Here is a 26,690-nt window from a genome sequence, read left to right on the forward strand (position 1 = left end):
ATAACTTGAACACTTTATGAGGTCAAAAATCATCTTACTCTGTGTCGAGGACTCTGAGCCTCAACAGTACGTATCTAAGCAAACTGATGGGTCTAAAGTTTTACTTAACATTTTAAAAGTCTTTTTATATTTTGAGAAGTATTTTGGAAGTATTAACACTAGTCCAGCTTCCCCATCTCCTTGGAAATGAGGTACAAGGTGTAGGTGCTTACGTTTTCATGGCAGAATGTCAACTCTGACACCGGGGTGTTTGGCATCTAACGTATATGAAATCTCACATAAATCCACTAGATCTTATGGGTGCTTCGTTTTTGGTCAGAGAGTTGAATCGAGAATCGGCAGATCCAGTCTCAGCCAAAAGTATGCCCAGGACCACTGCCAATTATGCATCGTACATGTTCTTGTTTCAACTTTATCCATATGTTGAAAATGTTCATAACTGAAAATTGAAAGAATTGTACTGACTCAACTATTAAAATCTTCCCAGACTGTCTTTACATGTCTACCCATTCATCTGTTTTTACTTAATCATTTCAAGGTAAATTACAGATCTCTCACCTCTAAAAACTCAGCATGCATCTCTTAGGAGTGAAAATATTCCTCCGTATAGCTACAATGTCTGTTATACTGAAGGAAATTAATAAGTGTTCCCTACTATCTAATATCAAGTCCATATTCAAAATTTCCCATCTGTCTCCCGACTTTCTTTCATGGCTCATTTTATCTGAATTCTGATTTAATCAAGATTCACATGTTACATCTGGGTGTTAGGAATTCCTACATGCTTCACACTGTCTCTGTAGTTGGCTCATCTGCAGCTAGCATTTCTGATTTGGACACTAATGATAAAATCACCTTCACTGTAGGAAAAAGCCACTAGATATTCTTTGATTATTATATATTGGGACTATGAATTTTATTGAAATTCTAATTTTAAAAAGTCCAGTTTTATTTTGATATTAACATTTTCATAGAGAGATGTTATTCAAAATAATGCTTTATATATATAAATTTTAAAATTTTACTTTTAAATAATCTCTGCACCCAACTTGGGGCTCGAACTCACAACCCCAAGATCAAGAGTCACATGCTCTGCCGACTGAGCCAGCCAGCCTCCCCCAAAATTATGCTTTTAAATTAAGTTCTATATAATTTATAAATCTGTGGCTAATCTCGTTTGTCATATGTCTATATATCTCTTACATGAGCCAAACAAATATTTATTTAGATTCAAGGAAAGTAAATTTTGAATGCCCACAAGCAAGTCTGCCTTCCTTGGCTCAGATCTAGGTTTTGTAATCAGTGAAAATGAGTGAATTCTGTGATGTATGTCTGCTGCCCTTACTCTTCCTTCTGTTTTTAAAGTTTTTTGGTAAGAAACCGTAAGTTACAGTGACTTTATTATAAACCCTTCAAATATTTCCTGGAGGTATGCTGACTATAATCTTATTAACTCACCTCCCTTTGGATATCAGACTTAAGGTTGGCTTTTTGCTTTGACTCCTTTCATGTTTATTGCCAGATAACTATAAATAATCATTGATTTTAGCAGTTGAATGTATTATTAGCTTTTCTTCTATTAAAATGTTCCCCCCTTATTTTTAAACAAACTATACTCTTTTATTAAATAATATTGAATACCGCCTTTTTTAAAAAAATGCCTCCTTATTGTTACATAGGTGCCAAGTATTGTGGGAAAACATTTACAGATTTATACTCCGATTTTTGCCAGATTTTCTTTTTACATTACACAGGGTGAATCTCATTGCCTCACCTATCAAACATAGCACGGCTTGAGCTCTGCAAGTAAGTAATGACTGATTACATGTTTGGAAGTTTATGGTAACTTCTTTAAAAACTTTTCCTTTAGGCTCTTGAAGACTCCAGCTGCCTGAAAAGGAGTGGCAGGGACAGTGGTTACGGTGATATCTGGTGTGCTGAACGTGGAGAATTTCCTACTTCTCCAGGCAACCATAAGCGAGAAGATTCGTTCGAAAGCTTGGACTCTTTGGGGTCTAGGTCATTCACAAGCTGCTCCTCTGATATCACGTTGAGAGGCGGACGTGAGGGTGAGTTACATTTTTGACTGTCAGTTTATGTTTTGTTTGTCTGCATGTTAAGAGAAAGTTGGGAATGGTAGAGAGTAGAAAAATGGAACAAAAACTATTTGGGCAAAAATTTTACTAAGATGTGGATTTTCATAGAGACTAGAATATTGGGGGTTTCTTTTTCTTTCTCTTTCTCTTTCCCTTTCTTTTTGTTTCTCATTCCTTTCTCACTGTATCACCACCAGAATGGTAATGGTTTCATTTTTTTTTTTCTTTCCATGTTTAGAGGAGAGTGGGGAGACCATTAGCTGTGACCTGTTCAATCAGTGATAATCTATCCTAATTCTCTTCTCTCCAGATTCAGGTTTAATAATCTGTGCTCTGAGGCCTATTCACGGATATATCTACACATAAAAAAAAAAAGAAAGATTCTATAAAAGTCTGTTGTAGTTCCTGGATAATTTTCTCCCCAAAAGTTAAAAAATTTCTCTTAAGAAAAAGCAAGAAAAATATTTATATAGTTCTTTCCAAAAAAATGATTGTTACCAAAAAAAAAAAAAAAGCTAAAAAAAAAAATGATTGTTACCTATCATGATAGAATATTATGCTAAACTTTGATCAATTAAATAGCCATACTGGCATGATGTTAGAAAACCTCTTTTGCTTCTATTAGTCCAGAGCAAATCCAGGACTGAGTGAAGAAAGAACATGTAAATGAGAGTTACTCTGTTATGAGAGGACCCTTCTTTCAAAATCCTAATATTATGGTCAAATCAGTTATTTAAATGCATGTCTTCTTCCAATGGCTATTGGGTGGTGTAAGAAATTGTACCTCTAACAATTCAAATTTGGGTTGATTGAAATCACCGGTAAAGTTTCTGGGCCTCTACCATCAACATGAAAACATTGAGAGTTCCGGTCATGAATTTGTGCTAGATTATTAGGGATTTTACTTTGCTGGTTGTATTGACAATTACATTTAAATTTTTACTTGTTTTTCCTAAGGTTCTTATTATAAAATATTTAAAACCTCAGCAAAGTTGAAAGAATTTTACAGGGAAGACCCATGTTCCAGCCACCTCGTCCTACTATGACATTGTACTGTGCTTGCTTTGTGACATATTTACCTCTTTCTCTATGCGTTAATTATACATCTTGTTTTTCCAAGGTACCTCAGAGTACATTACACTTGTCCTAAACACTCAGCATACAATCATCAACAACGATCTTTGTTGTGGCTGTTCTGATGTAAATTTACATAAAAGCGATGTACTGTGGATTTTGTTTGGAAAAAGAAAATTAATCAACAAATTAAGTATAACCAACCCCCAAATTCGTAGGTTTTAGAGTAGCAGTGACATTTGAAATTTAAAAAAAAAGAGTGAAGAGCTAGCTATCTAAGAGTTAACCTTTTATAACCACTGCTGCGTTTGTTGGTTGTCTGAGTGTGACATGTTCATAGCCCAGATGACCAGTACAGTTTTAAGGAAATGAATCTGAGTTTATAATTCATCTGAGTGATTAAAGCTGTAAAAGCAGAGGCTGGAACTCTCAGTGCACTATATTACTTTGTCCTGAATGGAAAACCAAAAACATGCAAGGTTTAAATTTATATCCAGCCAACAGAGAATAACAGGGACGGAGACTGAAGGCGTGTGGGAATAGACAGACTTCCGGCGCTGCCCGTATGGTGGACCCGTGGTGTGGAATGAAAGTCCTCTCCTCAGATACTTGTTGGAGTGGATGCCTGGTACATGTGACAGAAAGCAGAAGGCCACTGTCACACAGCTTCCTGATAGTGGGGAAGGAGTTGCAGGGCTTGTCTGAAGAGGGCGGAAGTGAAGACTTAGTTCTTATAACTGAGGAAGGGAAGAAAAGGCCCCGGGCCACCCGGATGATCAAACTTTTGTAATCAGTGGGCTGAAATTCTGCTACCTCCTGGGTTGTAATCCCAAATGGATCACCACCAGTAGGGTAATATTTTTAGGTTAACAGCATTGCAAAGTCAAGTTCCTTAGTTTTATAAAAAACCCTTTACCCTATCAAGAATATTTGCCCACTCTGTAGGGAACTCCACTGGACTCAAAAATAAAAAGATTTTAAGTTTAAAAATTCCAACATAAAACAATCTCCCTGTGTGTTTAAAATTTCACAGGTACAAATTGTGGCAAGAATCTTTAAGACCTTTCTTATTTGCAAAAAATTGTCATATTAAGGAGGTGGTAAAAATGAAGAACCCGATTATTGACTATTAACCCTCCTGGTCCTAGCTGATGCTTCTTCCTCTCTTTCTGCCTTTTCTCTTTTCCCCTGTTCTGGCTTCATGCTCTCACAGGGGTGTGTTCAACCGCTTCCTGTAGGTTATTCTCAGAGTTATTTACTGTAGATTTCTGGCAAGCGGGAAGGAGGAGAGCAGACTGCCTCCTGTGCAGGTTAACCCCACAGGTGTTCTGGGTGCTGGGAGGCTGCAGCGCTCCGGTCCTCAGGTACAGAGCACAGCCCCCCTCCCAGAGAGCCCTGGCGGGAAGCAAGCAACATTTGCCAACTTTCTTTACAGATACACAGAGGCAGAAGAAAAGAAGGGCAGAAAAGGGAGACAACTCAGCTTGGATCTGTAGTAGTATTTTGTAGCCTGTTTTCTTCCTGTGTCTTTAAAAAGAGCAGACTTACTTATTTTGTGAAAACAGATCGGTATTTGTATCTATCTGACCTTGAGGTGTATCAAAGTACATTCTTTTGAATTTGTGTTTGAATGATTTGGGATCAAAACACAAGGTTCCCAGTATTTCCATGGCCACTCTCAGAAAAAAGCCTTGAGTTGGGGTGCCCGGGTGGCTCAGCTGCTGAGCATCTGCCTTCGGCTCAGGGTGTGATCCCAGAGTCCTGGGATCGAGCCCCGCATCGGGCTCCCTGCTCCACTGGAAGCCTGCTTCTTCCCCTCCCACTCCCCCTGCTTGTGCTCCCTCTCTCCCTGGCTGTCTCTCTCTCTCTCTGTCAAATAAATAAATAAAATCTGTAAAAAAAAAAAAAGAAAAGAAAAAAAGAAAAAGTAAAAGCCTTGAGTTGTGTGTATTCATTTAGGAATGAGACTTGATATTCCTTTGGACCAAATGATTTCTTAAGTCCCAACCTCCTCTCTGATGTGTGAGTCTTGTTTGTAGGGGTCTCCCAAGGATCTGGCCGACCCCTTTGTGATGTTGTGCTTTCTGCTTCTCTTTCCATGTCCTCCCTTATCTCTGGCCTCGCAGAAATTTGAGACAACGGCGTGCTTTATTTTAAATTACAGACTTTTCCTTGAATGACTCTTTGATCTCGTTTTATGCGTGTTTGACTCGATCGCTACATTTTACTCGTATGTGTTCCATCTATAAATTTTATGTAAAGTCACAGGGGCAAGGATTGGGGAGAAAAGGAGTTCAGCGGTTAATGGGGACTTTTTCTGCTTAGAATGTACAACAGTGAAAGAATGTGTAGCGCATGCGCCTCCAGTATGCAAAGCGAGTTCCTCCTAATGGATCTTATCACAACTTCATGACAAATTTCTAAAAATATTCCCCAGAGTTAGCAGAAGAGCCCTGGGTTTCCAAGGGAAAGACAAAGCAGGCATGCTGTGTGGGTTCAGTTAGACAAATGATCTGGAGAGTAAAGCAAATTCTCTTGCGTTTTTTATAGGTTGTGAAAGTGACACAGATTCTGAATTTACATCCAAAATGCAGGATTATAATAAGGATGATATGTCCTATCGAAGGATTTCGGCCATTGAACCAAAATCTGCCTTACCGTTCAACCGTTTTTTGCCCAATAAAAGTAGACAGCCCTCCTATGTGCCGGCGCCGCTGAGGAAGAAAAAGCCGGACAAAAATGAGGATAACAGAAGAAGTTGGGCCAGCCCGGTCTATCCAGAAGCAGATGGAACATTTCCAAGGTACTGGGATGCGAGCTGATGATGGAGTTTTAAAATTCAGTATGCTTTGTGAATTTGCTGGGATTTTAAATATGGGCAAAGGAATGGTTCTTAAAATGTATTTCATCGATAATAAATTTCACTAATGAAAATGTTTTCTTTTCCTTACCTATATCTTTGGTCATGCATATCCTGATGATATTTCTTCCATTTTAGAGCGTCAGCCTATGATGTGCCGGTTCTGTCTTTAGATGATTGCCTTTAGCCTATTGATATCTTTCAGCTAATTGGATGACTTCTGTTGTTCGTTGTGAGCTGTTATTTTCTTCCGTTTTTTTTTTCCTGTCTTGATTGATCTCAGTGGACACACAGAGAATCCTTTAATTTCCCATCAAATTAGCAGAGCAGAGTGGGATTTTTCAAATCCAGCTTGCTGTCAGAAGGAGGTGTATGGTTCTGAAAGTGGTTCGGACTCCGAGGATGAACGAAGGTTGCCTGACATAGTTTTGGATGACTTAGCCAACCGTAGATTCCGAGTGAAAAAGAGGCCCGAGTGTTTCATCTCGAAAACCACCTCTCCTAGCTCTTGCTCACAAAAGTTTCCTCCTGCTGACCCATTAGCCACTGGGCTGTACGAATTGACGAGGTCAGAAAAATTCTCCGAGATCAGAATGTCTGTGATTTTAATGATTGATTTTAATACATAACACCCGAGATTGTTTGCAGTTTGTCTCTTTTTAACACATCTTATAATTATCTTTGGCCCTTGTGTATCAATCAAGCTATTCTCTAATTAAAATGAGATGCTATTATAACGCCTTAACTTTGTTCTAGGAACTATAATGATGAGAGTGGCAACTAATTTGTCTCAACCAGTGGTATAAACTCTGTGAGCCAGAAAGCATGCCTTTTTGTTCTGTGTCACAAATTGTCATTCAGTATCTTAACTGGTTGGATGTTTTGAACAGTAACGAGAGGAGAACTTGGGGCACAAATGTGGAGAACTGGCCAACAGTACAACAAACTTCAAACTCCTCTTGTTACTTGGAAGAGGAAGAAGAAAAGACACGTATACCCAACACCATAAAGGATGATCTTTATGTGCGAAAGCTAAGTCCAATCACACCAAACCCAGGGAATGCTTTTGATCAGTTTCTTCCCAAATGTTGGATCCCAGAAGATGTGAACTGGAAAAGAATAAAAAGAGAAACTTACAAACCATGGTATAAAGAATTTCAGGGATTCAGGTTTGTCTCTGTGCATGTTTCTGTTGTCCCAGTGTTCCTTCAGCACCCTGGCTGGGTGCATTCTCTGTGTGCTTCTTGTGAGAGAGAAGGAGAAAACTTAGTTCTCTTCAATGCCTTTAGAACCGCTAGAACTGCTTAAATTTAAACCCTAGGACTGGATCTTAGAAAGCCTTCTGCATGGCAGGATTTTCAGTGGTTGTAGTTTCCTCCAACTCTTTCTCCTTCCCTCCCTCCTTTCTCTGCATCACTCGACACTAGGAGGAATTCAGATTCTGAGGATGAGGATTTGGGCTCTGACAGAAGCTCCTCCATTTTTAGTAGAATCCAAAAAGCAAAGCATAGGCTAGACAACAACTGCCAAAGACGTTCACTCTTGCTGGAATTGGCTACCAAAGGGGCCAGGAGCTCGCGGGACACCCACGCAGCCAGGAGAAGCAGCGGTGCCACGGACGAGCCCAGGTGTACCTGTGTGCATGAGCCCGCCCGCTTTGAGTCCGGCCTGGGACACCTGTGCCGGCTGCTGCTGCTGCATTAACCTCTGACCACGATGCACTGGATCTTGAAACCTCATTCGTAATATTTAGCGCAAAAGCCTAATGTATAATGTATTGCTTCTGTGGCAGCATATAAGCTTGGAAGTCTAAAATTAAATATTCCTCAGCGCAATGATGTACAAGATAGTGCACAGTTTCATGGGGCATAGTCAGTTCATTCGGAAAACTGTTTCTAAAAATCTTTTGTGAAAGTTGACCTAATTTTATGGTTGTGTTCTGTGTGGAGATGTGGAGAAAGGAAATAATTTTTAGATAAACTTCAGGGCACACTGGGAAAAGGCAAAGAAAAGATTCATCAGGGTCTTTTTTGATAGCTTCACAGCATTTTATTATTATTATTATTATTATTTTAATTCTGCTGACTACCTGATTGCGTAAAGTTCTTGATGACCAGCTCTTCAATCTCTGCAAGATCATTGCTGCTTCTCTGGGATGGGGACTACATCACCGTGGCTAACAGAATAAGGAAAGGGTGAAAGCAAGCGTGTGTGCGACAGGGAGGGAGGTGTGCTCTATGTTCTAGGCCCATCAGTTGGCCTGGATGGTGCCCACCTTTCTTGAGAAGTACACTCTCCACTTGCTTCTTTAAATGGTGTCCAACAAGGTCGCAGGTGATGGCATTAAAGACTAGTCTTTCTTCCAAGCAAGAATCTCTCCCACAGTACCCTAAAATAGTTCACCCATGGTAACAGGCTAGTTGATCTGCTGCCTAATTACCTTTTCAACCTAAACTTAATAAGATTCTCCCTTCCTTTTTCTTTTCTGTGCTTCAGTCAGTTTTTATTACTTCAGGCACTACAAACATATTCTGATGACATCTTGTCTTCTGAAACAAATATCAAAATTGATCCCACGGCCGGCCCAAGGCTCATCACACGCAGAAAGAATCTCTCTTCTGCACCAGGGTATAAAAGAGATGACCTTGAGATGTCAACCCTAGATCCTGACTTAGAGAATGATGATTTCTTTGTCAGAAAGACTGGAGCTTTCCATGCAAATCCATATGTTCTCCGGGCTTTCGAAGACTTTAGAAGGTTTTCTGAGCATGAGGATCCTGTAGAGAGAGATATAATTCTGCAGTGTAGAGAAGGTGACCTTGTACTTCCAGATCTAGAAAAAGATGATATGATTGTTCGCCGAATTCCAGCACAGAAGAAAGAGGTGCCTCTGTCAGGGGCCCCAGATAGATACCAACCAGTCCCTTTCCCTGAACCCTGGACTCTTCCTCCAGAAATTCAAGCCAAATTTCTCTGTGTACTTGAAAGGACACGCCCATCCAAAGAAAAAAGAAAGAGCTGTAGAGTATTAGTGCCTTCCCACAGGCAGAAGAAAGATGACATGTTGACTCGCAAGATCCAGTCTTGGCAGCTGGGGACGACTGTGCCTCCTGTCAGTTTCATGCCTGGTCCCTGCAGTGAGGCGGACCTCCGGAAGTGGGAGGCCATCCGGGAGGCCAGCAGACTTAGGCACAAGAAACGGCTGATGGTCGAGAGGTCAGAGTGTGTTTCTGCAAGGATTTTGCTTGTCATGGATGGTCTTGTGTAACTTTTCTTGTGTGAGAAAGTGGCATTGTATCGCCCAACTCTGCATGACACGAGCCATTTTGAGGCATTCTGTAAAAATTTATATTGTTGTGAGAAACCTGTGGTGATTTCTTGGAAAAAGTGCAATTCCATATTTGCACATCTAAATCAACTATTTGAGGCCTATTTAAAAAGGTGTAGACTCAAACCTTGCCTTTGGCCTCAAGGAAGACTATGGTACTATCTGCAACATGACGTTTCATGAAAATGTTTTCCAATTTTGTTTACAGACTTTTTATTCTCATGTTCAGGCTCTTCTGAACCAGTATGGTTGTAGTTTAGTTTTCTGTGTTTCTCATATTTTGGAATGTACGATGTATGTGTAAACATTTCCCTTAAAATATGGCATTGCAAATTTATGATTTTTGTTTTTGACCTAGGTTCCTTAGACTATCAATATGTGACTTTTTAAGTTTATAGTTTAAAATTCAGTGCAAACTTTATTAAAATGCATGAATGTTATTTGCTGTCTGCTGAATGTTACCTGTAACTATGGCCTGCACTTATGTGCTGTGGAACTTGCCATTTTGATGTTCAGCTTGTTGAACTTTGGGATGGACAAATACAAGGTTGATTAAAATCAGTAGACCCAAATCCACCTTTTATTCCTGGCAACAGGAAGCTTTCTGTTGTGGATTCGTTGGTTCAAGGTAAAGTAGGAAACTCTTTATCTCGCTTAATTTGATTCCTTGACATAGGAGATCAATTAGAAATTAAGACATTATCAAGAGTGTGATAAAACCTTTTGAGATTTGTCCATCTCTAGTTAGAATATTAAAGATATTGAACATTTAGAAAGTAACACAACTGAAAAATGACTTTTAATTTTTGGTTTTCTGATTTCTTAGACTCTTTCAAAAGATTTATGGTGAGAATGGGTAAGTTTTGTAGTTCACAGTAAAAACCGAAATCTGCATATTGTTTGTCCTTTGTGTAATATGTCACTGCACTTCTATCCTGGCATGTCACTAAATGGGGATGCTGTGTGCTGTGCATGTAATTTTAAAAAATGGGAAATTTTTTCCTAATTTTGCAGCCTAATGGTAATATTTCTGTGTTCGAGTGTGCAGTGCATGAAGTGCTATATGACTGCAGTAGGTTTTGTTTTTATTAGAAGTTTAAAGTTCAGGTCTTCTTTTTCCCCTTTCTTTTTTTCTTTCTTTTTTTTTAATTTAAGGAGTTGATTAAAAGTAACACAATTACTTGCCTAAGATTGGGTATATTTAATTTAGTATTAGATTGCTACATAGGCCAAAATTCTCACTTCTAGATGTTGAAGCCCAAATAAAGTTACTTTAGAAAATCTATGATGGAAAAGGAATACTAGCATTCGCTTTGAAGTTGGAATTCATTCATTTGGTATTATCTAGATACTCCTAGCTTATGTCGAGCTTTATTGGTTGCTATGAGGAATGACATTAATCTTCCCCTAGTAGAATTTGGAAACATTTTCATGATTCCTGATTAGGGTAAAAAAGTCATAATATGGCTGTGTCACAAAGCCAACATCAGCTTCCTAAAACTGCAAAAATTAAAATCTTTTAAAATTTTCTGGGAATGTTTCCCATTTGTAGAGTAATGGAGAGTTAAAAGCAAATGCTACCATACTTTTACTTTTTACTGTACACTGTAGAATCATTCATTCTTAGTGCAGAATAACCAGGTGGCTGCATCTTAATATTTTCCGTCAGACTTTCTGTGACTTTGTGAATCTAATTGCTAATAGTTTCTGAACAAGAAGAAAATTTAAGTATGTTAAGTATTTTAATCTGCCCAAGCCTTAGTAACTAAGTATCTTCCCCTACTGGGATTTATGTCATCCCTAAGAATCTTTAGTTTTGATAGCATTGGATAATTTTTAATGTGTAGAAACCTTGGAACTTACTAAAATTACTATTTGAAGCCATATCACCATTCTAGGTGTCAAAAGTGTAACTGAGTCAAGGGCAACTAATTGCAAATACTTCTCAGCCACTGATATAAAAAATCAGCCTCCCAGAATGCTTTCAATGTGCCGTGCAAAGGCGCATTATTCCCTATGCAGCTCCTCGAGGGCTTAAAGCTTTCTCATTGGTGAGGCTGAACGAGACACTTGTCAGCATGACGCTTAAGCATCTGCTCATCTCAATTCATCATGGGAAAACTGTTTTAACGGATGAAAAATCTCTGCAGCTTTGAGCATTTTGAATGGAAACTTTCAGATTTTCTTTGCTAGTAAGACTTGATAATGTAAGCAGTTTGTTTTTCTTAAAGAGGATTCAAGTACACCGAGTACAGGTACTAGATGGGAATGTGAACACGTACAGCTATTTCGGTGACTCCACGTGTTCCTCCATAGGGATGCCCCGGATGACTGGGCTAAGAAGGGAGAAGAGAAACCCAAATGCCAGGTTCAGAAAGCTAAGGATTTTTCTGGCTCTAGCTAGCAGCAGCAAATACCTTCTGTAGACTATTTCCAGATTGTTGCTTGCATGGTACCGTATTTGTTTTAAGGCCTGTTCCCCTTGCAGTTTAGTGCCAAGGTAACACAAATGAAGCAAGATTGTCTGTAAATTGAGACTGATGAATAATGCATGACTTGTCAGATAATGGAAAGTAAAGCGAATAGGTCTTCAGAAAACTAAAGTGCATTTTATACTGCTTGTCATCAAAACCTTTTCTGTGAGATTTTTTTTTTTCTGGGTTTTATCAGTTACCAGTGTTTTTCTTAAACTGATTTGCTGCAATAAATGCCTGACTGAGTATAGGCATTTCATATAGAACTTATTTCCTGTTTCTAGACATGTTCGTATAACAGGAAACAAGTGATATTTCTTAATGATATTTCTTGGGCATACTGTCCATTTTCAAGCTTAGAATACTTACCTGGAAAATCTTTATTGCTTAACATGCTGTGATGGAAAAATGACTGCCTATAACATGAATGCTTTCCTTTTGGTTAAGGACCAAGTGAAAGAGAAATGCACATGACCTCTTAAAGTCTTAGCTTGTTCATTTTGGGCTTGCTTTTTATTGGCATTTAACATCTATCACTCTGTTTATTTTTAATATGATGCTTTATATGTGGCATTTTGTCATGTGTGCTTTGTGTTGCATGGATTTGTCTGTATGGTTCCATGACATTTGAAAATATGGTTATGATGCCTCTTGGCGGAAGCTGTGAATGACAAAGTTGTTGTAAGGGTATATGGTTATAATTTGTAATAGGACTAAGCCATTCAATCTACTGCTGGTATCAACAGGAAATGAAAACTGATTGAAGGTGAAGTTGTAATCAAAGACAGCTAAGATGGGGCACCTGGGTGGCTCAGTCAGTTAAGCGCCTGCCTTTGGCTCAGGTCATGATCCCACGGTCCTGGGATGGAGCTGGGCCTCAGGCTCTCTGCTCAGCGGGGAGCCTGCCTGCCAGTCTGCCTACTTTTGTGCTCACGTGCTCTATCAAATAAATAAATAAAATCTTAAAAAAAAAAAAGACAGCTAAGAGATGTACATTTCGTGTATGGGTTTTGGCCAAAAGATTCTGTAGAACTGTAAGGACACCTAAGACAACAAAAAAGAAGGGCAAATAAAGTGGATGTGAGTTTCTGGGGCTTTTGTCCCTAGCAAACATTTAGCAATGTCTGCACACGTTTCTGATTGTTACACTGGGTGGGTTGGGGATGGGGGTTTTCTACTAACTGTCTGGTGCTGTTATATCCTGGGATGCTGCTAAATTGTCCTGCAAGACACGGGACAGCTCCCTACAATAAATAATTTTCTACCCTCCAAATATCAGTAGCGCTGCTATAGGGAAAACCTGATTTAGACTGTAAACATATAAATGAAAAGTTTCTTATGTTATATTATCATTCTAGTTTGTGGTCACTCTAAAGTCTGTTATCCAGGTTTTAGTCCTGATTATGCTTCAGAGAATTCCTACAGCTCCTAATGGAAATGTATTTAAAAGTGCATAAATAAGTATATCCCTATCTTCCCTTGAAAGTTCGGGACTCCAGGGACCCCAAACTTAGTATCATGGAATTTCTACTTGCTGTTTAAGGCAATCAGTGATTTTTATATCTAGGATATTTTCAACATGTTGGTCCTTTCTGACCCCTTACTTCATAGATACAATTTCTTAGACTATTTCTGATCTGTGGGGTAGACAGGCAGCTATTAGATGCATTGTAGGTACACGAAGAAAGAGACAGATATTGCGGCTTTCCCAAGGACATGCAGCTAGTGAGTGGTAGAACAGGATGAGGGTATCATATAATGAGCTAATCCAGGTAGACCTCTTGGCGGTGTGGCTGGCATACAGTAAGCCCTCAGAAGTTTAATGTTATGCTGATAATTCTGATAAGGAAAGAATTCTTCATGATCTGGCTGAAAGACTTCTGTACTCAGAAAGTTCTAGATTTTATCAGTGTGGCCTGGGGTGACCTTGCTAATCTGAAGCTGTTTTGGGAGTTCATTTTCAAGAGATCCCATGCAGTCATGTTTGCCTTCATAAGAATAGTTAGTGCATAGCACTGATGGTTATTAAAATACAATTGGTATAACCTTCCCCCTTTTCTTATAACAATCCCTTCCTTGCTTAGAAGATGAGGACCTGAGGCTCAGAGAAGCTAAGTGATGTTAGGTTGGGGTGCAAATCGGTGCCACTGCCAGGCCTGGAACCTTCAGCCTGGTCCCCAGGGCTCGGTTCAGCCTGCATGGAATGTGTCTGGGTTTTCTTTAGGTCACTGTACAGCCTCGGGAACCAAGGGAATGCCCATCCTGCCTGACACAAGGATTAGTCTACTCTGGAGAGTGGTGGGGTCACTTGGTTTACCCTGGGGACCTCCTTCTGGGTGCCAGGCTCTGTGCTCTGAGCTCCCAAGGGGACGATGTAGCCTCTGCTCATGGTGAACATGTTTTCTGAAAAGGACCATAAGGTTTTACAGTGCAGGAGGAGGAGAGCTCAGAGAGCATGCGTGGATGTGTCTGGGCCAGCCGAGACTATCAGCCTTCCCTCCCACCAGAAGATTATTAAAATATTAGCATTTCCATGCTTGTTCTGGAACTTACGGAACCTTATGTGTTGGGTATCCAGATTCCTCTTATGCCTTGGTCCTGAAAAATTTTTTTTCTTCTCTCTTTTTAGGGAGTCTGTTAAAGAATGAGCACAAAAAGTCTTACTCTTTGCAGTGATAGCTTAATTTATGTTTTCAAATTCACGTGAATCAGGTTCATATGTAGTCATACCTAGTTAGGGATATATTTGTAAAGATCCAGTATGTAATTTGATATATATTCTATGTATAATTCCTTAATATTATTTAATACATCTTTTTTTAAAAGATTTTATTTATTCATTTGATAGAGCACAGGCAGGGGGAGAGGGAAAATCTCCCGCTGAGCTGGGAGCGCAACATGGGGCTTGATCTCAGGATCTGGAGATCATGACCTGAGCGGAAGGCAGATGCTTAACCACCTGAGCCACCCAGGTGCCCCAATACTCTTTAATAAATCTTACAAAGCTTTCTTTATAAAACTTTGGGGAGGGATCCTGATTTATCATACACACGCAAAAAAGAAACCTTACAAATTTATTTTGCTTCATTAAATATGATAAAACATACCTCATTTTTGCCACTGGTGTTAAATGCATGGATCCCGCATGCCTCGTTATGTGTAAATGTGTTTGTCTCCAAGCAACATGTGGGCTTCTGAGGGAGATAAACTAAGTACACACACACACACACACACACAGACACACACGTACACTGTAATGCTGAATGTTAATGCCAGGAGAAAGGTATAGCGAAAGCACTATAGGAGTGGAAAGAAAGGCCAGACCACTTTTGGCATGGAAGAGGTAGGAATTATTATCAAAGTGGTAGAAAATTCTCTAGATCAGCACAGTCCTCAACACCTACCATAGGCTGGGCGCTCTTCTAGGCATAGGTGATATGGGAGCAGACAGACCAAATTCCTGCTTTATAATCTGACAGGATGAGGCAGGTGATGTGTAAACAGACATTTCAAGTGGCAATAAATGCTGTGGGGAGAAAGGGTGAGGGATAAGGTGGCCAAGGGAGAAGGGCGTTTGCTCTTTTGTGTAGGGTGGTCAGAGGGAAACGCTGAGGTGATGTTCAAGCAGATGACTGGAAGTAAGAGAGAAGTTACATGGTTGGTTGAAGAGCGGGTGGAAGAGCAAGAGGTGGGCACAACAAGGAAGCCAGTTGTCTGGGGCAGTGTGCGTGTAGGGGAGCATGATGGGAGATGAGTGGAGAGGGGTAGGCAGGATCTAGGTAATGTCCTAGGTCTTGGAAGAACCTGCTTTTAACTCACATGAGAGGGAAAGAAACTGATGGGTGCTGTGTACAGGGATGTCAGTATCTGAGTGTGATTTTGAGAAGATCCCTCTGGCTGTGGTATGCAGCATGCACTGTTGGGCAGGAAGGAGTAGAAGCAGGAAGACTGCTTCTTGTAATAATTCAGGTGGGAGACATGATGGCTTGGATTGGGGTGGTAGTGGTGGAAGTGGTGAGAAGTGGTTGTGTCCTAGTTATAATTAGACGGTAGACTGACAGGATTTACTGATGCGATCAGTTATGATGTATAAGAAAAAGAGGCATCTGGGATGACTCCAAGATTTTTGGCCTGTAATCTGGAGGATGGAGTTGAATTTCGTTGATGGGTATGTTGTGGGTGAGTAATCATGTTTTTGGTCTATGACAAGTCAAGTGTGAGTGGTCTGTTAGACTTTCAAGTGGAGAATGAATAGGAAGTTACACACACCCATCCAGTGTTTAGTGTATCAGGGATCCTGAGGAATGGGTGGCATTTAAAAAGGCATATATACTGATGAAGGGCTTTCATGCTGGAACAGTTGAAGACAGACTCACTGGATCTGAAGGTTGGGGGATAATATAAGCTACTTTAAAAGTCTAGGTAAGAGTTGGCTGTGTTCTGATCTAGGGTGTTGGCAAAAGAAGTGGAAAGAAAAAGACACTGAATAAGAGGACTTGATAACTAACAAAGTAGGGAGAAGGGAGAGGCAAAGGTGAAAAATGGTTCTTAGGTTTCAAATGTAGATGATTGGAAGCAGGTTACACCATTAACAGCCACAAGCAGAAAAGCAGGTTTGGGGACAAGATTGAGTTTGGCTACATCAACAATAACCATGTGTTTAGTGAGTTATAGTTTACAAAATCCTTCCTAGATATTATTTCAATTGGTCCTTTTACAATTGAGGTGCCTAGGGGATATCCATGCAGATATTTATTCAACAAGTAATTAGAATTGAGTCAAGGGAGGGCCTGGCCCTGGGCTGTGGATTGGGAGTCATTTGCATAGAGACTAATTGAATCCCTGAGCTAGCTAAGGGCAAGCATGTTATAAAAGAAATGTGGTGATAGCAAACTCTCAGGAGGGTGAAGTTTAAAGGCCCAAGAAGGAGATGTAGAGTTACTTAAATAACTTACTTAAATAAAAGTAGAGTCTGTTACAATGAAATAAAATCCAAAGTGCATTATGAAAGTGCTATAGGAACTTCCATAGGAAAGCACATTTTGGATACCCCACCTTCAAAAGCTCTGTCTCTTACATTCCTACCTGCTCTCCAGTATTCATACTGGACTACCCCATACTCACTACCCTATTTTCCAGTGCAACTGACCATCCTGTCTATGTGCCTCGTGTCTAACACCTCACTCTGCTCATTGGTTTTGCTCTAGGTTGAGCTTTCTGAGAGCTAATCCTCAGTACAGACTCATAACAGGATCATACATTGAGAGACATGCAATCTGCCTTAATAAAACAGAGGGCTGTAGAGGTCGTTCCATTATAACTGGCTGTTAGAAACTACCTATGGTGGGATGCCTGGGTGGCACAGCGGTTAAGCGTCTGCCTTCGGCTCAGGGCGTGATCCCGGCGTTATGGGATCGAGCCCCACATCAGGCTCTTCCGCTATGAGCCTGCTTCTTCCTCTCCCACTCCCCCTGCTTGTGTTCCCTCTCTCGCTGGCTGTCTCTATCTCTGTCGAATGAATAAATAAAATCTTAAAAAAAAAAAAAAAAAAAGAAACTACCTATGGTGCTTTGAGAATGAGTCCAGTGCGGTGGTGGGGTGGATTTTAGAGAATCCTTGAGAAGTAACACGTTTATTCATGGTAATGAACTTAAGGAGAAAATATCAGGTAATCATTAAATTATTTAATAAGTGCCCAGAAAAGGCAGCCAAACCTTAAAAGATTATCTTTGGGGGAGATGGAAAAATACAGATGATTCTAGTAAATATTTCTTTCTGAAGTAATCCTTGTATGCATGGCCCACTGCAAATATGAACATTGGATTATTTTTTCAGACTCATGCAGGGCTCATTTAGCCATTTTGTGAAAGAATGCACACTTGAGTGCTAGGCTCTTGTTTCTACGTTTTGGAAAAACACCATTTATCTCTGTAGTGCTATTTCTGTGATAATATCACTAAAACGTCTAGGTAGTACAGCAGAAATTTAGATGGAATTTCCAAGCAAAAGCCCAACCTTCCAGTTTTAACCCTAAGTCTGGTCATGTGACCCTTGGTTACCATGGGTATTTTTGTCCTAGGAGTAAGTCCATGAGTGATGTCAGCGCAGAGGATATTCAGAATTTGCGTCAGCTGCGTTACGAGGAGATGCAGAAAATAAAATCACAGTTAAAAGAACAAGATCAGAAATGGCAAGATGTGAGTATGTTTTGTATTGGGAGAAGGGAAGACTGGGAGAGTCTACTTATTTGACGCTTCCTTGCTTCTCTTAAAAGAAGATCAGTATACTTGAGATGATTTTCCTGGCTGCAGAATTCAGGTCTACAGAAAATGCGATCAGCTTCTTTTGAAGAGATTCGTACACCTTTTTGGCCTGTTACTGTTGCCTATTTTAAAGGCCGCTGTGAAAAATACAATAGGATATTTATTTTCTAATATTCTCTGAGTTCTCAAAAATGTGAATCTGCTTCCTTACAGCACAGTTAATTCGTTCACTTGCCTTGGTTAGTTGAATTTGAGGTGTGACTGTTATTGAAGCTTGTGAAGGGAAAAGACTTAACTCCAAGTTTAGGGGTGGTGGAGGAGAAGGGGGTCCAGAACAGTCTTGGCATTAGCAGGAGGAGATGAAGGGGTTCTCAGAGTTAATAGAGATTTGGGGAGAAATAAGGAATATAACTAGCAGTAATATTTTGGCTGGAAAAGTAATTGATATGAATAAAAATGAGATGTTTTCTGACATCGAAGAGAGAAGTTGACTAATATTCGGATGTTTATATGGACACAGACTTAATATTTAGCTTTGTCCCTGCAGGAAAAAAGCTTGACCTTTTTTGAAAGGGGTAATTGTTACAAACCAAAGGAATGTCTAGAAATACAATAGATAAATTATACAGACCTAACCCAAAGGAGTTTGAGGATAACTTTATGGGAAGAGTAGAGTGTTAGAATGAACAAAAGGGCCAGGGATAGTAAATCTTCATTTTCAAAGAGATTAAAGTCTATGAAATGAAGACCAACCTTCTGCCTTGGCTGCATTTCTCAATTCCAGGGTTTCTTTTCATTGGGAACTCGATTTAATGATCAAGAAACAGTAATTCAATGTCACTTTGCCCAAATACATGGGGTAGTTTGGGTGTGAAAATAAGTATTGAGGGGTTATCTGTTAATGCAGATGAAAACCCATGCTGACCATTCTGTAGGACTAAATGCACACTGCTTTTGATCTTTTCGGAAGTGGTTCATACTGGCTTCAGGAATGGTCCTCTCGACTCTTAACCAAACTAATTTAGTCTGAGACCGAAGATGTGCTTCTCTTTGGACTGGAATGCCACTAGCAGGACTTAGCATGGCATTTCCCTATATTGGAGACTTAGGAAAGTCTGTACCATCCAAAATGTCTTACAGCCTTGAGTGTCACAACCAGCTTAGGCTGCTAAGGCTAATTTAAAAGCAAAATCAGGTTGATTGTCCTGAGGTCACCCAGCTAGGTTAGACTTCTGTTCCTGGGAATATGGGAAACAGGTCCGCTTTTCCTATGGGATCTTCCTTATTGCCCTGTTGTTAGGTGGAGTTTACCTGCTTTAAAATCGTATACTCAAGCCTGACCTCCCCAGGAAATCCTTTTCAAACTGCCCTCCCCGGCCTGAGGTAGAATTGAGCACTCTCTCTCCTTCAGGCCCCCACCATCCTGTGCTGTCCAGTCACACTCACTGTTGAACTTTTATTTACAAGTCCCTTCCCCTTCAAGACCTAGAGTTCCTTGATGGAACCCACATCTTACACATCTGCATGCTTGTGGTCCTCTGCCTCAAAGTAGGGATCCAGCTGGGTGTATGTTAAATGAAAAAGTGAGCGTTTATGCTTCGCCATTACAGTCTATCTCTGTTTCAGTTGTACTAGTGAAATACGACATTTCACACAACAACCAGGTTATTGGAGTAAGATGAAAATGAATTTGAAACAGTTCCTGATCTTTCCGACCTGGCACCCAATTACAGGCATTTAGCAGACTTTGTGAAATGGGCAGGGAGGCAGGAAAACAGTAATGGGGTCTATCTTATTAGGTCAGGTTTTTTAGACAGACACATGAGATAAAGGTTGGTACAGAAACGCCAGCTATAAAAAGCAAAATTAGGCCACCTTGGCATCGAGTTGGAGTGAATAGTTTCAGCGATGTAATGGTATACGCTGGCGCTTTCTCACTGCTGGAGAGGCTGTGTGGAAATTCAGGTATGCCTGTGCTGATGTGATTTTCTTCTGTCAGGACCTCGCAAAATGGAAAGATCGTCGAAAAAGCTACACTTCAGATCTGCAGAAGAAAAAAGAAGAGAGGGAAGAAATTGAAAAGCAGGCACTTGAGAAGTCCGAGAGAAGCTCTAAGACATTTAAGGAAATGCTACAGGACAGGTAATAAAGCTGAGTGCATCTCACGGTTGGAGTTACCGGTGTTAGAAATCTATATTTTATGTAAGGGTAGGATACCAATATTAAACCATAGGCAAATAAGTATGAAACAGTCAGGATTTTGCTCTGCAATGAGAAAGCAAAGTATTGCTGTAATAAAGAGTGACTTAGATTAACAGAAGAAATGGGTGCTTAATATAGGTGTGCATTCCTTCTTGATTTTTACATTGTATATTCAAGGGCAGTATTGGGTGGTATTGGGCGTTATTGGTGCAGAAAATAAACCACCTTTTCCTTTTAAAATGAATTTAGAAATGGAATGGCCAAATAAAACCAGCTCCCACTCATCTAAATTGTGTAAAATATCAAGTTCCTTTTCATGTTTTAGTGGTACGATTAAAATCTATTTTAGAGGAGGACAATATAAGCATAAATACAAGGGGTTTGTTTTTGGCATTGCAACATAACAGGATAAAGGTCCAGTTTAAACTTTCCTGTAGAGCAGTTACTATGAGAAACCTTGGAATATTTATAGGTTGGGGGAAGGCAAATATGCTTTAAGGATAATGTCAAAAAGGAAACGTGCTGTCAGGTGAAGTTAAACAAAGCTCCTTTGTGCCCTGGAAGCAAATGGCAAACACAGTTTCATTCACTTACGAGGTATTCCCTACTAAATGGTAGTGGCCAGGATGTGTCATGGACTTCTCTTTAATCTGTAGTAATTGTCCATGCAAGTTCTCTCAGGCTGTATGAAATCATACACTAACTTGATTTTAACTGAACTCTGAGTCTTTTGTGGTCTTTTGTTTTTACTAAATTATTGAAAATTGTATCCAGGAAAAAAAGCTCACAACGCTGTAAAGGAATCCACATCTTCGGAAGGTTCAAATTGGTTGTCAGGCAATCAGTTTTCTTTACAGTGAGCTAATTTTGGAAGATTGATAAACTTGTAGGTAAAACTCTGTGAATGTTCCCTTATTAAAATATCCTCATTTTCTTATTAACATCTCTTTACAATTAAAAAATCCCTCTGAAGTATTTGAGAGCCTGTTTTTAAAAAAAAGACTCAAGTTCCTACAACCTTTTAGTGTGGTACTAAAAAAAATACATGTATTTATCCTCCTATTCTGTTAATATCATGCTGGTTATTGTGTGAAGTCATTAGCCTTTTTATTCTTAGTCCATTTTATGTCACTGCTCAAGTAACCATCCCCTCTCCACCCCTGTGTGTCACATGCGTCACTTGGTGCTTATGGTGTGCTTTTTCCTGCTAAGGGAATCCCGAGGTCAAATGTCCACGGTTACATCCAGGAGGAGGTTGCATTCTTCTGATGATGTGTTGAATGAAGAGATGCTTTCCCCTACACTGACTACATCAGAAGCGAGTTACCAGAGTGAGAGAGTAGAAGAGAAGGGAACAGTGTACTCTACAGAAATTCCTAAACAAGATTCCGCGACTTTTGCAAAAAGAGAGGATGCTGTCACTGTTGACGTTCAGCTTCCTTCTAAAAGCTCCATGGAAGAACAGCTCCCAGACTCTTTGTCTTCTCAGCATTCACTGACGACACAAACAGAGTTGACTCGAGTTTCAGCCTCTCTCCCCAGAAGTTACCAGAAAACTGATACAGCCAGGTTAACATCTGTGGTCACACCAAGACCTTTTGGCTCTCAGGCCAAGGGAATCTCATCACTCCCAAGATCCTACACGGTAAAAAATGTGTTCCCAGTTCATTCAGTCTGTTCTCAAGAGCTAAGTGTTGGGGAACTTGCGTAGAAGTTTGAGTTATCTCTACTTGCTGTAGAAAATGTGCATAACTTGCATATAGGGCCATTTTGTTTCAACCAATTTAGATTCAATAGACATTTAATGTTTATAACAACTCTGTGGAACTGATTAAACTTGATAAATTCAATGAAAGTAAGGCCTGATCCATTTTAAAGAATGAATAAGCTGCTTTCTAAGGCAGAACATTTTTTATTGTTAAAAAATATAACTTTTGTGAAGTATTAGGCTGAACATGAAGATGCTAGTAGTTCTTTTGACCTACAAACAGCAATTTCACATGGGTTAGCCTAAATATTTTCAGGAGCCTTATGTACAGCTTTCTATTTTTCTCTGATTACCTGCTTTACTAGAACTTGATATGCCTGAATGTGGTTATTAAAATGTATCTCATGGTTCTATGTGTATTAGGATTGTTAAGAATATAGAAAATGGAATCATTAGCCCCAAGAATGAAGCAGTATTGCGTAACCAAAAGTGGGTGTATTAATTTTAATTACGTAAGAGGAAGCAGTATAGTGTTCAGATCAATATTCAGGTTCCTTTTACCTCTGCCAATATAGTGTCGTAAAATCTAAGGAAAAACTTGAAAAGATATTCATGGTAAGGAAAACCTGTCTAAACTAGCCAGGAAAGTCCTCATCATTATAGTAAGTAAAATAGAGAAAAATTGGCAGCATAAAAAAATAAAAAATCAAATGTATATGACTCATTAGTAAAAGTTGTCAAAGGACAACTTATAGACTCAGAAAAATATTAGTAAAATGAATTCTAGATATAGGGTTAATATCACTAGCATTTAACATTCTCCTACAAATTGGCAAGAAGAAAGAGAAGCAGTAGAATAATGGATATAGAAATGAGTAGCCAGTTTAAGGAAGAGGGATTCAAATGTTTGACAGCATGAAACCCATTGAAGCATGTTCAGTCTCATGAGAGTAAGAATGAGCTGTACAGCTTTTTACACACGCAATTGACAAAGATTTAAAACCTTGAAAATGTCTAGTGTTGGCAGGGATGCAGAGAAGTAGCTGTTCTTCTACATTCTGTTGGGAGTGCACTGCTACAATATTTTTGAGAGGATAAGTATATATAAAATTTATATATTACATTTATCTTTTTAATATTACATGTATTATATATATATTAAATATTCTTTGGTCCAGCGAGTCTACTTTTGAGAATCTATAAAAATAAATATCCCAATTATGAAAACATGTAGGTACTTGTTGCAATGCTTTTGGAAGTTACAGAAAACTTGAAACAATACTGAATGCATAGCAAATGAATAAATTGTAGATATCCGTACTATGGAGCATTCGGCAATTAAAAAGACTAGTCTAGAGATCTGTCTATTGACCTCTCAGGGTGATGTAAATGAGCAAAGCAAGTTTCAGCAGTCTGTCTATAATATCAAAACTTTGTAAAAAAAAAAAAAAAATCCTCCTCCCACTACATATGCGTCTATCTGTTACGTGAAAGAATGTGCTCCAAGCTTTCAGCCATAGTTGCTGTGGGAGGTATGTTACTTTTATAGTTTTAAAGTATTTAATGTATATGGTTTTTAAACAGAAATCTAACAGTACCAAGCTTGAAATGATGTTTCCTTTTTAGATGGATGATGCTTGGAAGTATAATGGAGATGTAGAAGATGCCAAGAGAACTCACAACAGTTTGGTCAGCACCTCTGTGCAAAAGCTTGACATAGGCCAGCTTGTTTCCAGCAAGTCCAGCGAGAGAGAGATAGCAGCGCTGGGAGAAGGTGTGATGGGGCTGCCGTCTCCTACATCCTCCTTCTCATCACTTTCCCTGGACCAGGCCGCCACGTCCAAAGCCACACTGTCTTCAACATCTGGCCCCGATTTAACGTCTGAGTTTGGAGAAGGGGGAAGCTCACCGCAGACAGAGGTCTCAAGATCACAGGTGAATTTGGGAAGGCTGCCTATCACCCACTGCTCAGAAACATAAGTATTGAAATCTGGAAACCATGCTTCTAACCTCTAGGTGTTATTATCTGGACTGAAAATGTGGAAAACGATATTGCATTTTATTTTTAGCACATCTTCGAAGAAGTAGGCCTCTTCCACCTTCGCGTTTATGGATCCAGATAACCCTTGTGATGTGTGTGTATTGAGGCTTTTTGGACCGATCTCTTTAGGGTTGTTTTTTCTCTCTATTCCTCAAGTCAGCAACTGTTGCCTTATACTTCTAGTGGTCAGCAGCCCCTGGTTCAGGTGTAGGGGTCACTTGGGAGATTATAGATTCAGGTCTAACAGGTAAGTGAGTAATAAAACCCCCTTCTCAGGGAGATTAACTGACCAGAAGGGGAAATTGGTACACAGGCTAGGTGCTGGCCTCTAGGGACATGGCATTTCTTTTCCTATCATATTAACCTTCTCGTGACTTTTATTTATTTATTTGAGAGAGAGAGATTGAGTGCGTGAGCAATCAAGTGGGGGGACGGGCAAAGGGAGACGGGAGAGAGAGAATCTTTCAAGCAGACTCTCCGCCCAGCACGGAGAGCCCTACTCAGGGATGGATCCCGGGACCCATGAGATCATGACCTGAGCCAAAACCAAAAGTTAGATGCTTAACGGACTGAGCCATCCAGGCACTGCAACCTTCTCGTGACTTTTAATACTAATTTACAAAGTCTACAATTTTGTGCTGTTTCTTGTATCTTAATGGGAATATTGAGGCTTCGTTACAGTATGACAGTTATGTTCCTTAATGTTTGGAATCTGAACAAAGTATATCCTCAGATGAAGAATGACTGGGGGGCATTTGTAGTTTTTCCTACTTAAAATCACCATAGATAGCTTTTAGGAGAATTGCTAGGTGATGAATGTAGTATATTTTATATATAAGCTGGAAGTCATTGGTTGTCTAGAGAACAGAAAACTTTTCTTAAAAAAAAAACCAAAAAACAAAAACACCTTTGTTAGGCAGTTTGATAGCCATATGGACCCCTTAGCATAGAGGCGCTTTTGTGGTTCTGTGGCTTAGTCACACATTCTCTGCTGCTTTACCAGGGTATGTGTGTTTTCCAAGGCACAACCCCAAGTGTATAACTTGGCCTAAATTATATTAATGAAATAACTATGTGCACTAAGTTAATATGGCATATTTACCACAGAAAAGCTTTACAAGTTTTAGGTTTTTTGTTTTTTTTTTTTGTCCTGATTATGACGTACTTCGTGTTGAGAAAATTTGGGAATGCAGGAAAATATGTATGATAAAAACGATTGGTACTCCCGTCTTTTAGAGATAACCTTTGTTAACATGTAGGTATATTTCTTTGTTGTTCCCATGCATATTTACAAACATATATCTAAAAATAATCTCTTCAGCTTGCTAAAATCATTAGCTGTAATTTTTTTCACTTCGTTTTTAAGGAATTAGAAACCTGTAATTAGCATCATAAGTTTCAGTGGATGAGAACAATAGCCCATGGTATACTTGGAGAACCTAAGGTCCAGGGGTGAATAATAAAAGCCGAAGCAAGGTGTCTTTTGTTTTTATGGGCTTGCGTGTTTGCTTTCACGTTTTCACAGCAAACCCAACAGGACAGCCTTATTAAGGTACCGTGCTACTAGGTGGTAAAGTGCCCTCAGGGCGGCGGCTAAGTAGCCGCCTCCACGGATTAAGAAAAAGAGGCTAAGTGTGGTGTTGGGTGTGTTCCAGGTCGTGGCAGTTCGGGGAACCTGAATTAACATGGCTTGGCTTCAGGTTTCATCATTAATGGATTTATGCTCCTTTGTCTCCAAACTTGAAATGGTATCCTACCAAGCAAAATTAGGCTTTGCCGAGGCGAGTATGTATGTATCACATGGTGACGTGCCCGTCTCCGGGCTGCTCGGTGTGTCCGCTCCCACGCTGTGGACAGCGCAGTTGCTCAGGGAGCATCACCCGCTCTGATCGCTGAGAAGGAGCTTCCTGCCTCGGGGACAGGGCCGCAAATGTACAAGACAACCCATGACGGATAAGTCAAGGGTTTTGGTAATGCTCTTCCAAGCGTTTGTCCAAACTCTGTAATTCTAGGTGTTCAGAGAATAGAAGAATAAAAAGTAGTGTGTGGGTGAACATCTAGATGTTTTGGGAGCTTTGTAAGTGTTCTTCGGGTCTCCTTTCTCCTTCTTACCTCACACTTTCACCAGTAAGATCCTTTCATTTCCTCCTCCAGAATCTCCCATGGTAGTCTTCTCTTCTGTCCCTGCTTCCACGAGCCTAATTCTCAGGCCCTTTCCCCATCAGCGCGAACGCTTTGTAAATTGCCGTCTGTGTCTGTGCATTCTCTGCGAGCCTGGTGTTAGACCGACTTGCATGATGCTCGGCTGCACTTGGTAATTTCTCTGCTCCAGGGCCTCCAGTGGCACTCTGTGGACTGTTCAGACAAGTTCAAAGCTCTCAGGGGAGCACTCTGACCCCTCTGCACTGGTCCCAGTCTCCCTTTGTAGCTCAGTAACGGCTGCTTACTGAGCGCTTGCCATGTGCCAACCCGGCTTCTCGGGCTATTTCTTAGGCCTCAAGGACCCTTACCTCCCTGTTCTGCTGTTGTGGAAACTGAAGCACGAGCGGTCACGTTACTAGTCCAAGGCCATACAGGGTCCTGAGTGGTGGAGTCAGAATTTGTAAGCAGGCACTCTGACGCAAAGTCACCTGCACCACACTGT

The 26,690-nt window shown here is 40.1% G+C and overlaps 1 protein-coding gene across 1 annotated transcript in view; it reads left to right on the forward strand.

Annotated features, from left to right (window-relative positions):
- The window catches only part of LMO7 (LIM domain 7), a 196,837-nt gene that overhangs the window by 140,079 nt on the left and 30,068 nt on the right, over positions 1-26,690 (forward strand). The window contains exons 8-16 of the mRNA XM_040623652.1: positions 1,871-2,069; positions 5,721-5,973; positions 6,921-7,199; positions 8,527-9,246; positions 10,185-10,214; positions 17,912-18,029; positions 20,095-20,237; positions 21,510-21,942; positions 23,632-23,940. Of these exons, the coding sequence (XP_040479586.1) occupies positions 1,871-2,069; positions 5,721-5,973; positions 6,921-7,199; positions 8,527-9,246; positions 10,185-10,214; positions 17,912-18,029; positions 20,095-20,237; positions 21,510-21,942; positions 23,632-23,940 (2,484 nt within the window). The remainder of the gene's footprint in view (positions 1-1,870; positions 2,070-5,720; positions 5,974-6,920; positions 7,200-8,526; positions 9,247-10,184; positions 10,215-17,911; positions 18,030-20,094; positions 20,238-21,509; positions 21,943-23,631; positions 23,941-26,690) is intronic.

The sequence above is a fragment of the Ursus maritimus genome, unplaced genomic scaffold, assembly GCF_017311325.1.
Source record: "Ursus maritimus isolate PB19 unplaced genomic scaffold, ASM1731132v1 scaffold_10, whole genome shotgun sequence".
Taxonomy (NCBI): Eukaryota; Metazoa; Chordata; class Mammalia; order Carnivora; family Ursidae; genus Ursus; species Ursus maritimus.